The 14,297-nt window shown below is 42.0% G+C and overlaps 1 protein-coding gene across 3 annotated transcripts in view; it reads left to right on the top strand.

Annotated features, from left to right (window-relative positions):
- Nucleotides 1-14,297, top strand: part of ADAM11 (ADAM metallopeptidase domain 11) — a 103,088-nt gene that overhangs the window by 73,607 nt on the left and 15,184 nt on the right. For all 3 annotated transcript variants that reach the window (XM_033917931.1, XM_033917929.1, XM_033917930.1), the window contains exons 14-21: nt 576-627; nt 1,056-1,155; nt 1,899-1,970; nt 4,625-4,720; nt 8,288-8,368; nt 9,960-10,010; nt 10,227-10,290; nt 14,037-14,136. In XM_033917931.1, the coding sequence (XP_033773822.1) occupies nt 576-627; nt 1,056-1,155; nt 1,899-1,970; nt 4,625-4,720; nt 8,288-8,368; nt 9,960-10,010; nt 10,227-10,290; nt 14,037-14,136 (616 nt within the window). The remainder of the gene's footprint in view (nt 1-575; nt 628-1,055; nt 1,156-1,898; nt 1,971-4,624; nt 4,721-8,287; nt 8,369-9,959; nt 10,011-10,226; nt 10,291-14,036; nt 14,137-14,297) is intronic.

Genomic DNA, 14,297 nt, shown 5'->3' with positions numbered 1-14,297 from the left:
ATAATCCAGACTCCTGTTTGTCACGAGATGAGTACATGAAGGAAGTCATGCATTTAGGCGTAAGGGAAGAAGAGTAAGAGAAAATAACAAAAAGAGGTCTCTTATCCATGTGAAACTGCCATGAAAATCCCTGTTGTGGTTTGGGGCAAGAAGGAAAAAATGATTAATTACAAAGGCAAAGAGCTTTTATTTTCATGTGGCATGCTTTATAATCTACTAGTCCTTACTACCCACAAATCCATGTAGCTGGAGACAGGTTGTTAAGTGATGAAGAATGCTAAAAAGACATAAAGCCATTAGCTCATATCTGAAAGAAATTCAGACCTCAAAGCAAAAGGTACATTCCAGAACTCCTAAGTTACCAGCACAGGAAAGCTATTACCGGGAACATTTCCAAGGGGCAAAGGAATATGCCTGTACTCCAGAACTAAAATAGTCGATTTCCCTTCTTAGAAAAGATACAACACAAATTTGCTATTTCTTTCATCTTAAGAAGACTGACTGGCAGCACCTCCCCTCAGCTTTACCTTGCTTTAATTTCTCATGTTGTACTGATATGCTTGACCTTTCCTTAGGGGACTGCAAATGTCCAGATTCCTGGCTGGGGTGCATCATGGAGGACACTGGGTGAGTATGGTGCCAAGAGCTGCAAACACTTAGGGGCAAATGTATTAAGCCATCAGCTAAAACTCTGCACTATGTTCGGCAAACAGATTCCTAACACATGCCTAAAAAATGTTTGTGGTCGATAATGGAGCAGGTGATAGATTAATGGCAGAGTTTGAATAAGTGCTTTTTGATGAACATAGATCAGTAAGTAGGTATGTGAATTGTGCAGTGTACTAATGTACTGAGGAAGGACCAAATTATAATGTAATGTATCAGTGGAAAGTAAATTGTAAAATGTAATCCAGTCAAGTTGGACTGCTCTAAGTGAATTGTATAAGGGGATGACATTCTATATAAGCTGGTGTACATTCTAGGAAGTACATTGGGATAGGAAGCAGCAATAGTTTCAGAATTTGTAATAAGACTTCGTTTGTCACTTCCTGCAGGTATTATCTTCCACAGAAGTTCTCTCGTTGCAGTATTGATGAATATAATCAATTCCTTCAGGATGGTGGTGGCTGGTGTCTTTCCAATAAACCGGTGAAAGTAAGCAAAAAGCATTAAAACTCCCTCTACATTCTGCAACGTTCCAGTCTGTTTTTCAACTGGGGGCCTCTGTATTTTGAGCATGCTCACTTAACACTAGAGCAATGGTTTCCAAACTTGTTTTAGGGCAGGGGTAGGGAACTCCGGTCCTCAAGAGCCATATTCCAGTGGGGTTTTCAAGATTTCCCCAATGAATATGCATTGAAAGCAGTGCATGCAACTAGATCTCCTGCATATTCATTGGGGAAATCCTGAAAACCCGACTGGAATACGGCTCTCGAGGACCGGAGTTCCCTACCCCTGTTTTAGGGAGTCCCCAGATAGTCAGGGTACACAATGAATATTTATGAATTAGATTTGTACGCATTGCCTCCAGTGTATGCAAAATCTCTCTCATGTATGTTGCTAAAATTACAATAGTATAGAATTATTTTACCAATTACTGTCCTGCTTTAGATGACTCTGAAGAGTTGCTCTAAACCAGGGGTGGGCAACTCCAGTCCTTGAGGGCTGGAATCCAGTCAGGTTTTCAGGATTTCCCCAGTGAATATGCATTGAAAGCAGTGCATGCAAATAGATCTCATACATATTCATTGGGGAAATCTTGAAAACCTGATTGGATTCCGGCCCTCGAAGACCGGAGTTGCCCATGTCTGCTCTAAACTGTGAGAAAAAGGTTAAGAAACATGATGATGCTCTTCTTTTCCTCCTTCCCTCTTATCTCTACCCTACTCTTTTTGTAGCTTCTGGATTCCCCTGAATGTGGGAATGGCTTTGTGGAGGCAGGAGAAGAGTGTGATTGTGGATCAATAATGGTAAGTAATTGGAAACCAGAGGCAGAATACCATTTATTTATTTATTTTTATTTATTTTAAAAATTTCTATTCCACTTAACCACTTAAGTGGATTACAAATTAAGTTTCAGGTTTTATTTCAAATTTGATTAATTGCTTATCAAAACTTCTAAGCAATGTACAGTAATTAAAGGGGAAAGTATGTTTAACATATATTCGACGAACATAGGGGTCCTTTTATCAAGCTGCACTAGTGGGGTTAGCGCGTCAGACATTTCATCACGCGCTAACCCCCGTGGCCGGCTAAAAAACTAACACCTGCTCAATGCAGGCGTTAGCAGCTAGCGTGGCAGGCGGTTTAACGCGCAGTATTACGTGTATTAAACCCCTATCTTAGCTTGATAAAAGGACCCCATAATCTTAGACGCAGACCAAAAGATTACTGGACACACAGGAACACAATGGGAAAAAGGGAAGAACTACAGTAGCTAAAGGAAAGTTAAATGTCAAGGGTAAAAAAACATTAGGGGGAACAGGATCAGATTTTTTTAAAAACCCAAAACGCCTAAGGAGCATAGGCAAGGAATAATCAGTCGTTTCAGTGATTCGGTCTCAGTGATAACTATCAGAGTTTCTAAGATTCGAAAGCATCTTTGAATAAGAAACTTTTCAGACTTCCTTTAAATTTTTTTCCTCCTTCAAATGCCTAGATAAGGAGTTCCAGGTTTGAGGTGCTGTAACAAAAAGATAGTAGGGCTTCGTATATTAATAACTCTCAATGAGAAAATCGATCTAAGGGCTCCTTTTATTAAGCTGTGCTATCGGGGTTAACGCGAGTGACTTTTCATCACATGCTAACCCATACGCTGGCCTAAAAACTACCGCCTGCTCAAGAGGAGGCGGTAGCGGCTAATGCAGCCGGCAGTTTAGCACGCGGTATTGCGTGCATTAAACCACTAGCGCACCTTTGTAAAAAGAGCCCTAAGTGATCTTGAAGGAGTATGGGGTATCAAAACTTTATCTATGAATAAAGGTGCTTTATCCCAGGACAAGCAGGCAGGTATTCTCACATGTGGGTGACGTCATCGACGGAGCCCGGATGCGGACGCCTCACAAGCAGACTTGCTTGAAGAAACTCGAAGTTTTGAGTCGCCCGCACCGCGCATGCGCGAGTGCCTTCCCGCCCAGCGCAGGGCGCGTCTCCTCAGTTCTCAGTTTTCCACGGAGCCAAGAAGTCCGTCTTTGACTCTCTGCGTGAACTTTGTTACTTAGTGCCTTCTCTGAACCACGGTTTGTACTTCTTTTTCTCACAAATCGCTGTTCTTACTTTATTTTATTTTCTTTTATTTAAAAAAAAAAAAAATTCTTCCGATCGTTTTCTGCTGAGTTAATAGTAGCTACTCTGCAACCTTCCCGCTGTATTGGGGTATGCGACAGGGTTGTCCCCTGTCGCCTATTCTGTTCGTGTTGGTTATTGAATCCTTAGAGCAATTGATTCGGCAGAATGGGGACATTCGAGGGGTCCACATAGCATGCAGAGAGTATAAGGTGAGTCTGTTCGCTGATGATTTGTTGTTTACTTTGATCGATTCGGTGTCCTCCCTGCCCTGGGTGGTGGCGGATTTAACATAAGAACATAAGCAATGCCTCTGCTGGGTCAGATCTGAGGTCCATCACGCCCAGCAGTCCGCTCACGCGGCGGCCCAACAGGTCCAGGACCTGTGCAGTAATCCTCTATCTATACCCTTCTATCCCCTTTTCCAGCAGGAAATTGTCAAAATCCTTTCTTGAACCCCAGTACTGTACTCTGCCCTATTACGCCCTCTGGAAGCGCATTCCAGGTGTCCATCACATGTTGGGTAAAGAAGAACTTCCAAGCATTCGTTTTGAATCTGTCCCCTTTCAACTTTTCCGAATGCCCTCTTGTTCTTTTATTTTTCGAAAGTTTGAAGAATCTGTCCCTCTCTACTCTCTCTATGCCCTTCATGATCTTGTAAGTCTCTATCATATCCCCTCTAAGTCTCCTGTTCTCCAGGGAAAAGAGTCCCAGTTTTCCCAATCTCTCAGCGTATGAAAGATTTTCCAAACCTTGTATCGGACGTGTCGCTCTCCTCTGAACCCACTCGAGTATCGCCATATCTTTCTTAAGGTACGGCGACCAATATTGGATGCAGTACTCCAGATGCGGACGCACCATCGCCCGATACAACGGCAGGATAACTTATTTCGTTCTGGTTGTAATACCCTTCTTGATTATGCCTAGCATTCTGTTTGCCTTCTTAGCGGCCGCTGCGCACTATGCCGTCGGCTTCATTGTCATGTCTATGGTTGCTACTCGGGGTTTCAGATTAATATGTCCAAGTCTGAAATTTTATTTGTGTCTGTGCCTGTATGATTATGTGTGATCTTTACAGTTGGCTTTTTCTTTTCACTGGATGAAATGTTCTTTGTGTTACCTGCGGGTACACTTGGGGCTTTCAGGCTCCTCCTTATTTGATTTGAAATACCTTCCTGTTATCCGGCAGATGCATAGGGATTTGTCTATGTGAAAAGCTTTGTGTTTTTTGTGGTTGGGGAGAATCACGATCATCAAAATGGTCTAAGAGAGATGACATCATTTCTGCATATAGAAGAAGATTTTTTTCTTCTTAAGATTCCTTTCTTTGTTTTCACAGGAATGTGCAAGGTTGCCAGGAGGAAAATGCTGCAAGAAATGTACCCTCACCTATGATGCAATGTGTAGTGATGGCCTGTGTTGCAAAGGCTGCAAGGTAAGAAGTTATGAACATGGTGGGCAATTCTGGATCCTGCCCTGGACGGTGCTCACAGCATCGTCAATTGCTCTTACAGATGTTTAAAGCCAGTAGCATAGTGAGGGTGAGAGGAACCCTCACCTGCCCTTTTCTCTGCCCACCCCCCAATCTCCACATGCTCCTTTCCCATCCTCAATAACATTCCTGTCGCGAGCAGCAACTTCCAATTTGCTGTCTCAACAGCATCAGCTCTTCCTTTGATGTCACTTCCTAGGTGAGGGTCCAGGAAGTGACATCAGAAGAAGAGTCGACACTGGTTGGGGTTACTGCTCAAGCCAGGAACGGTACAGGGGAAGGGAAATGGCACGCCCGCGCGGCGGGGGGGGTGGAGGGAAGCAGAGGAGGACGGGTGCCTGCACCCCCCTCACCAAGACGGCGCCCTTGGTGGACCACCTCCCCACCCCCTTTTTCTACACCACTGTTTAAAACTACCTGCTTTTATTACATTACATTACATTAGAGATTTCTATTCCGCCTGTGCCTTGCGGTTCTAGGCGGATTACAATATAGAAGATATCTGGGCATTTCCAGTAGAATTGCATTACAGGAGAAGAGTAAATTACAGGTTACAGTAGAGAATTACAATACATTCAAGATTACAGAAGATGTTACATGACAACAGATTCAAGTTACAGCGGATGGAGAGTAACAACATATTCATGTAATCATCATAGCGTTGATGATTACATGACGTTGGTTACATAATGTTGATGATATAGTCTGTAGAGGTGTTTAGTTTGAGGATTGGACTAAGTGTTACTATAGGGGTGGTATTCCCAAGGGATTGATCGTGAGCTCATTGGATGGAGGTTAGAGTGATAGGAAGTATTTTTTGAATAGAAGTGTTTTTATTTCTTTTCGGAACACTTTTATGTCTGTTGTTTTGATCAGTATTTTTGAGATGGAAGGGTCAATTTTAGCTGCCTGTGTCGCTAGAAGGTTGTCGTATAGTTTCTTACGTCGAGTACCATTGAGAGGTGGGTAGGTGAAAAGGTTCTGTGTTCTCCTTCTTCTGGGTGAGAGGTAGTGGTAAAAGCGGTTGTTTAGGTAGCTAGGTGCAGCTCCATGGGTTACTTTGAATAGAAGACAGTAGAATTTGAATTATATTCTTGCTTTTATCGGTAGCCAGTGAGAGTCTAAGTATGCGTTGGTGATGTGGTCAAATTTGCTAAGTGAGTATATGAGTCTGAGGGCTGTGTTCTGGACGGTCTGTAGTTGTTTTATTGTGTTGATTGGGCATGGTAGGTAGAGGCTGTTGCAGTAGTCTACAATACTAAGCACAAGGGATCATTATGACTCCTTCAACAATTGATATACTCTTTGACAGATGAAGCTCAAATCCACAGAGCTTAACATAGTAAATGACTGTAGATAAAGACCTGTGTGCCCTAAAGGGGTGTACAGTCGGCACACAGGGTCTGGAACTTCTTGCCCTACTCTTCCACTGCTGCTTTCCTGAAACAGCAGCAGCGGTAATAAACTTTAAATTCAGTTATGGCGGGACCTTGCTGTACCTCTATGCAGCTGCCGGTTCACCCCTTCCGACATCACTCACTTGTTCTGGAACAGAGTCGGCAGCTACAGTCATTTTGGGACCTTGCTGCCCCGTGGCTGCCAACTCTGCTCCAGAACAAGTGACGTTGGAGGGGGTGGACTGGCAGCCGCACATAAGTTCAGAAAGGTCCTGTGATGACTGCTGCTGCCAGCTCTGCTCCACAAGAAGTAAGTGACGTCAGGGGGAGTGGACCGGAAAATGCAATCATCGGGGGACCTTGCAGCACCTCCCTGCGGTTGCTGATTCATTCCCTCCGACGCCACTTACTTGTTCCGGAGCAGAACTGGCAGCCGGGGAGGTGCAGGAAGGTCCTAGGAGACATAAGGGGGAAAGATACTGGATGGAATTGGGTTGGAGGGAAGGAAAGGGGACAGATGCTGATGGAAGTGGGGGGAAGGGAGAGACAATGAGCAGATGCTGATGGAAGAAATATGGATGGAAAGAGAGAAATGGCAGACTTTGGATGTTAGTGGGGAGGGTAGAGGGGGAGCTTATGCTGGATGGAAGTGCGGATGGGAGAGAGAAGGGAGCAGATGCTGAATGGAAGTGGGGAGGAGAGGGAGAAAAAGGGGAGCAGATGCAGAGAGGAAGTGAGGAGGAGGGGAGTAGACACTGAATGGAAATGGAGAGAGGGGGCAGAAGGTGGATGGAAGTGGACAGAGAGAGGAGAAGATGCTGCATGGAAGGAGTAGAGAAAGAGGGCACATGATGGAAGGGGGATAAAAAGAGGGCACATACTGGATGGGGAAAAGAGAATTAAGTTAGTGAAATATTGGAGGGGGTGAGGGAAAGAGGTAGCAAGCCTGGCAGGTGCTAAAAATCACACTATGATTTTGTAAAAGGGATGAGCGTGTTAATTTGTGATTACATATTCTATACTAGGTGAAGGGGTTTTCTGTGTTCTGTGTATATGAAAGACATGGTTCTCTGTTTGCTCAATCTGTACTAGTTTGGCTTGTTTAGTTTTACAATGGGTATATTTTGTTCTACTGCTCACTGCAGTATATAAGATGCTGCCTTTTCCTAGGTACACTCTTGTTGGGTGACATGTGGATTGTTATTAAAAATCATGTTTTCCATATACTGTAGATAGGGGGGGGTCAAAAAATGAAAGGCCCCGGGTGTCACATATGCTAGATGGTGACGGGATTAATTGCGCAAGACAATCACGTGCGGACAAATGAGTTGAGACAAATGCATGCTGGACTTCAGCTCGCCAGATTAAAAGTTATATTTAAAGCGCTCCAAGGGGGTGGGTGGGGAGGAACCCTCCCCCCACTTATAGAGGAAACTAATTTTTCCCTAAAACAAGGAAAAATTATACATTCCTCTGTAATGGGTGGTCACCCCTTCCTGAACCCCCCAACGGCAGCGCCAACACTTCTAAGTAAAAGTTACCCCCTAAGCCCCCCCTCGGAGTGCTTTAAATTTAACTTTTAATTTGGCGTGCTGACATCCTGCGCACATTTGCCTCAGCTCATTTGTCCGCATGTGATTGTCCAGCAGGCTTTAATCAATGAATCATGCTAGATACGCCACTGGTGCTTATGAGTTTGGCAACAGCAAGATAATGCTGTTCTCATTGAAAGCATGGTGGGCTGGGGTTTGCCTTATACAGATATATCAGGAGGTAATTGCTGATTAAAAATGTGTGGTTGCCCAGTTCATTTAGATGCATACTGTTTGTTAACTGAGTTTTAGTTTAGTTTTTGCATCGTTATTTCACTGGACTTCTATCCTATTCCGATGGTATTGGTTTTGGGGGTGTATTAATAAAAATATTTAAACAGAAAGAATTGTTTCTAGTGGCACAAAAAGTGGACTTAGGCACCCCTCTTTCGTTCCTTCTGCTCTCACCATGGTGGTTCTTGGTGTCTGATGTAGTTGTCTTGCCTGTTTGATTTTACTGATTTCCTTCTGAAAAACTGTTACAGCTCTGTTTCTGCTTTTTTTTTTTTTTTTTTTTTTAGTATGAGCCTAGAGGGATGACTTGCAGGGAATCGGTGAATGAGTGTGATGTCCCAGAGATGTGTCCTGGAGACTCCAGTCAGGTGAGCATGAGGATAATGAGACAGCCATGACCAGTCCTGCAATGATGGGTAAAACCTGAGCTAGTTAGGAGATGCTGAGAAGGACTGAGAGGGGCAGAATCACAAGTAAAATACTAAGCAGTGAAACTTATTTATGACTGTGATCAAAGAAGAAAGTAAGAATTCTAAAACTGACGTCGCAATCCACTTAGAGACAAACCTTTATGGTTCTCTAAACAGGTGACTGAAAAAAATAAAGGCAAAAGAGGCTTGGTGATCAAGAAATACAAAGGAACTCAAGAAGAGGCTCATTTATGTGCATAACTCTTAAAGTTAGGAGCATAAAACCTTTGAACATCTAGCCCAAAATTTATCAGACCGTTATTCAAAACGATTTAAGTGGATAGGAGAGGCTCCAGACTGCTAACATCGCCTGTCGACTGCCTATCCTACCCCCTGATATCAGTGGCACTAAAGTGGGCAGTGCTGATGAATATTGCCTCTGATGCCACCCAAAAAGTGGGCAGATCAAGGGCAGCATTATGGAAGGGCCTGGGCTTATGCCAGTGCCAGCACTATTCATTGCCAGCACCTGCATAGCTAAGCAACCGAGTTTAGGACAGTTCAAAAGCTGTCTTAAATTAGGCTGATCAGGTAAACTAGTGCTGGCACTGAATGGTAGGCTGGCATACTTTCTTTTAATATTTATTTATTTATGCTTTTAGGCACAATAGCACCAAAATACAAAATAGAAAGCATACAGCACAGCAAACAAATACAAAAACTGCTAATAGCAACTATGCAGTGCTTATACAAATTACTCCCAAATCCCCCTCCTCATCCGGTGAACCAAAAAAACAAAGCAGATGAGCAACCATACGATGTCCAGAAATGAACCTCAGCAAATTCAAAGCAGTGGCATATCAAAAGTCCAGCATTCACCTTTCCCTCCAAGCAGTATAAATATCCCAGATCCTATGATATGATTTTAATGTACGGTACTATGGTGGAGCAATGTCAGTTTAGACATGAGTTGCAAATAAGTGCTTGTATACTTTAAAAAAAAATTATTTTCTGCTGAGCCCCCTCCTATATCCCTCCCTCCTCAAGGAAGCCCCTCTTCTTGGCATCATCTCCGTTCCCCTATCCCACACCAGTACCAACACCTCCTCAAATGCCCCCCAACTTCCAAGGGCTCCATAGGCCCTCCTCTGGACCTACCTCCTGTCATTGGTGGTCAAGGGGGAGGCATTGGAGGCAGGAACAAATGCTTCTTGCTCTTGCCGCTAGTGTTAGCTCCTTCAATATGGCTGCCACAACCATTCTAAATAACACCTGCTCAGATTGGTTCGTGACATTTATGACTCACCCATTACTGTGATCAGCCTCAGACTGGGATGAAAGGGCACCGAAAATAGGGGGCTTTTGGCTTCTCCTTGAAAGGTGGGGAGGGGGCAGGAATGGGGGAATATTGGGTTGTTATCAAAAAATACTAGTGTATTTTTGACTATGCATTGTTTTATTATGTTCCTCTAGTGTTTTGAAAAAAAACTTTCACCTGCTCAGACATTTAAAATTCACCATGATTTTGGCCTGTCTTTTCTTTCTGCAGTGCCCCCCCAACCTCCATAAACTGGATGGCTATGCCTGCGAAAATGAACAGGTAACATGTCGCCTTTTTCATCTGCACATGTAGCCAGAAATGCTGACAGACAGGTTGCAGAAATAATCATGTAGGGTATTACTCAAATGAAGGCAAGAGGCGAGTTAGCTGTGCTAAACAAAGACGTGGGGTAAAGGATGGGAAGGGAAAGAGGGTGTAATCTATTTCTGGGGAATCTATGTGGAGTTGTTGTTCTAATTGTTTCTCTTTCTGCAGGGCCGATGTTACGGTGGAAGATGTAAAACCAGGGACAGACAGTGCAGTGCATTGTGGGGACGTGGTAAATGCAAATCTTTTCTTCCTGCTTACTAAGACATTGTTTGACTGGTATCATCCATGTGCTGACAGCAGTTAAGGTGAATTAAATTAGGCTGCTTTAGTAGCTTCTAAACGAGTACTCATTTTCTGAGTAGATTAAGGCAGGTGGATGTGGAAGCTCAGTTAACCCTTTCAGGACCATAAGGATCGTAGGCCAATTTTTGTGGTTTTGACGACATTTTTATGGTAAAAAGGGCTTGCAGATGCCAAAAAATTGATTTTTTTTTGTGAAATATCATTATTTTTATTTAAAAAAAATCACACTTCTGGCTTATGGACAGTGTGGCAAGTGAATCTTCTCGTCAATCTGGCAACGACGCTAATGAATGAATGTCGGAACCAGTTTGTTTACATAAAGGCAGTATCCTATGGAATCCGTACATATCAAATTTAGAACTGTAGACTATCCCAATCAAAATGTATAGGATTTTAAAGTTATGGGACAAATATGTCCCTTGGTCCTGAAAGGGTTAAAGTGCAAGGTACCTCTGCATTGAAAGAACAGTCAGTGCTACAGGACAGAGCTGCGGTGTTAACGGCATTGGAATAGAAAACGGTGCTGAGATACACATGATACCAAGTATTTAAGTGAGCACTGTTACTGGTGTAAGAACAGTGGCAACCCTATCATGAATATAAGCTTAAGACTAAAACAAAGCAAAAGGAATAAAGGTGATACCTTTTTTTATTTATTTATTTATTTATTTGGTTGTTTAACCCATCCTCCCAAAAGAGCCCAGAAAAGGTTACAGGTCAACATACATAATTACACAATTGGACAGTACAGACAGATACTCTTACATAAGGTGATGTAATTTCCTTGGAAACAGTATTGAAGATATGTAGCAAAAAGGTAGGCTCCTTCTTCATACAATAGTGAGACATTTTTATATTCGGTAGGTTCGCAGGTAGCCCGTTTGGTTAGCGACTAACTTAGAGCATTGTTTGATTATGTTATGTAACAAATTATTTTTTCCTGAGTAATAAGTGTTTTTTTCTTAATTGCCTAAACCACAAAAGTATAGAAAATGGCTATCATTCCCCTCAAACTTTACTTTTGTGAACCAGGGCATTGATATTTTGAAATTTACCTTTTTTTGCAGAAATTTCCAGATTGATTCCAAGCAGAGTAAATTAGGGGTCCTTTTTGACATCAAGCTAGTCTCAAGCAGTGGAACTTGTTGGATGAAAGTATACAAGTCTTAGATCAGAGGAAGCATCACTAAGCTTTTTCCATCTTCTTCATCCATCAAGATGGGCTCTGCTTCTGCTACAATGTGGCCAATCTGTATGAGGCAATTGGAATTGCCTGTAACCCGAAAGAATGGAATCTCTTTATTGACAGCTCATCCAAGAGCATCAGTCATGCTTTTCCATAACAGGAACAAGTACCCGTCTCTTCTACTGGCTCACTCAGTGCTCTTCAAAGACGATTACAACAGCATCAAGACTGGTCTTGATGCTGTTGTATGATGCTGAAGTATGATGAGTACTGCTGAGAGGTCATTGGAGACTTCAAAATGGCGGCATTCCTAATGGGTTTTACCAAGTTCCCTGCTATCTCTGTCTTTGAGATAGCAGGGACACAAAGGTGCACTACCAAAGGTGGGACTGGCCACAACAGACTGAGTTCTCTGTGGAGAGAAGCAACGTCAAATGGGAACCACTACTGCACATCAAATTGGGCCTAATGAAACAATTTGTCAGAGCTCTAGATAAGGAGTCGCACAGCCTTCAATATATCTTGTCTAATCTGTCTGAAGTAAATGTCAAATCTGGTGTATTTGTCGGACCATAGACAAAGAAGATTTTGGCATGCAAGGAATTTTTCAAGAAGCTAACTAGGGAGGAGAAAGTGGCTTGGAACAGCTGTGTCGCAGTGATTTGAGACTTCCTTGGCAATCACAAGGATGAAAACTACATGGAGTTAGTTGAGAATTTGGTGAAAATTTACAGTAAAATGGGCTGTAGAATGTCTCTCAAAGTCCATGTCTTTGATGCTCATCTTGAGATATTCAAGGAGAACATGGGAACATACTCATAGGACCAAGGTGTGCGCTTCCCACCAGGATATACTGGATGTCAAACACCACTACCAAGCACAATATAATGAGAACATGATGGGAGACTACATCTGGAGGCTGATTTATGAAAGTAGCTTACAATATAATCGCAAATCTCAAAAAACTACTGCTAAATCTTCTGTGGTCATCTTTGTATAACTTCAATATAAATACATGTTACTTGTGATTCATGTGTTGCTTTTTATGATTTTAAAAGAATGAAAATTTGGCATTTTCATGTTTTAAATAGGAAAATTGCAAAATTTGAATATCCTGGTCAGAAAAGCAAAGTTATATGGAAATAACAGATATTTTCTATACTTTTTAGGCATAAACAATTAGGAAATTACACTTATTGGCCAGGAAAAAATATCATGTTACATAGTGTTAGCTTTCAAAGATAACCCTTCTTCTTCAGATCAGATATAAGCATAAGCAAATGTTGACAAATACTGGTATATATAAGTGAAACATAAAAACATTTTGTTGATAGTCTCACAGGATGAGGGAGGGGTAGGCAAGGTGAAAAACAAAGAGGGCTGGGTGGGTGAGAGACAGAGAGATATGGATAGGTGATAAGAAGATAACAAAGCAGTAAAATTTCATGATTTGTAATGCGATAGAAAGCAAGGTCTTTGTTGAGTCCTGTCTGATGGGTGTCAAAATATTTTTATCATTTTATTTCAAAGGTCTTAAAATCTCCTTTTAGTATTTTCACCATAAAATTATTGATACATTGTTCTGTTTTTGGGTTTTTTAAGTGTTGTGCCACAGTGGTGATATCCTGGTTGGCATTGCAATTTTTAAATTAAATCTAGATTTTAGCATCTGGCTTGTTTTTCCAATGTAGTATCCTTCTTTACACTTTTTGCACCAAATGATATATATCACATTAGAAGATGGGCATGTGAAAGATTCCCGTATGTTGAATGGTTTTCCTAGGTGAGTGACTGTGTTGCCCTATGAAATGGTTGGCACAGTTTGCAGCTTGGTATGTTGCAGTAAAGCATTGTATACATTAAATAGTGCTATAATAATAATTATAAGTATTATTATTATATATGGAGCAATGTCAGAAAAACATGGAATACATTTATGCTGATGTGTGGAAGTCCTAAGTTTGATTCTCAAACTCAATGAAAGCAGCATTCATAGTCTCCAAAAGCAAGGGTGACCGAACTAGTCCAAAACAGCAGTGTCCAAGAGTGTTAAATTCTTTACTGTGGGGTTATCTTTGCAAGAACAGGATTAGATGGGAGGAGGAAAACCTAGGGTAACTGTGAGTGAAGGCTTAGGGTGTTCAAGCTAACTAGGAAAAGTGATGATTTAGCTGAAGGCCCATGAAAGAAAATAGGGCCCTCCCCCCTACTTATTAATTAAATAAAATGAAAAAGTAAGAAATAAATAATCATAGACAGGAACTAGAAGTGTACTTAGTCTTTGTCTTAATTTGAGTGTAATAAGATCAAATCTTAGCACCACATTGATTTAGGAAGGGAGTACATTCACTTTCTAATAAGTTCCAGGGTCATTCAGTTTCAAGACTTTGGAACCTATCATGGTGCATGATTGTTAGTGTATAAAATAAGTCTTTGTCTCCAAGAGCTATCCTGACCACCTTTTTCATTCATTTTTCTTTCTCCAGCCTCAGCTGATAGGTTTTGCTATGAGAAGCTGAACATTGAGGGAACAGAGAAAGGAAACTGTGGCAGAGATGGACAGAACTGGATCCAGTGCAATAAACAGTAAGTGAGTGGGGTTGTGACAGGTGTCTCAGTTGAGTGCTGACCATGCAGGCCCACTTCAGTCAAACACAACATCAAGGATTTGATCAAAACATGAACATGGGCAGGGAAGGTGGAAGCAGTGGCATAGCAGGGGTGAGAGGCATCCAGGGTGGTGGCAC

The sequence above is a fragment of the Geotrypetes seraphini genome, chromosome 13 (genome assembly GCF_902459505.1).
Source record: "Geotrypetes seraphini chromosome 13, aGeoSer1.1, whole genome shotgun sequence".
Taxonomy (NCBI): domain Eukaryota; kingdom Metazoa; phylum Chordata; class Amphibia; order Gymnophiona; family Dermophiidae; genus Geotrypetes; species Geotrypetes seraphini.
Note: the sequence above shows the minus strand (reverse complement) of the source record. Positions and strands in the feature narration are given on the sequence as shown.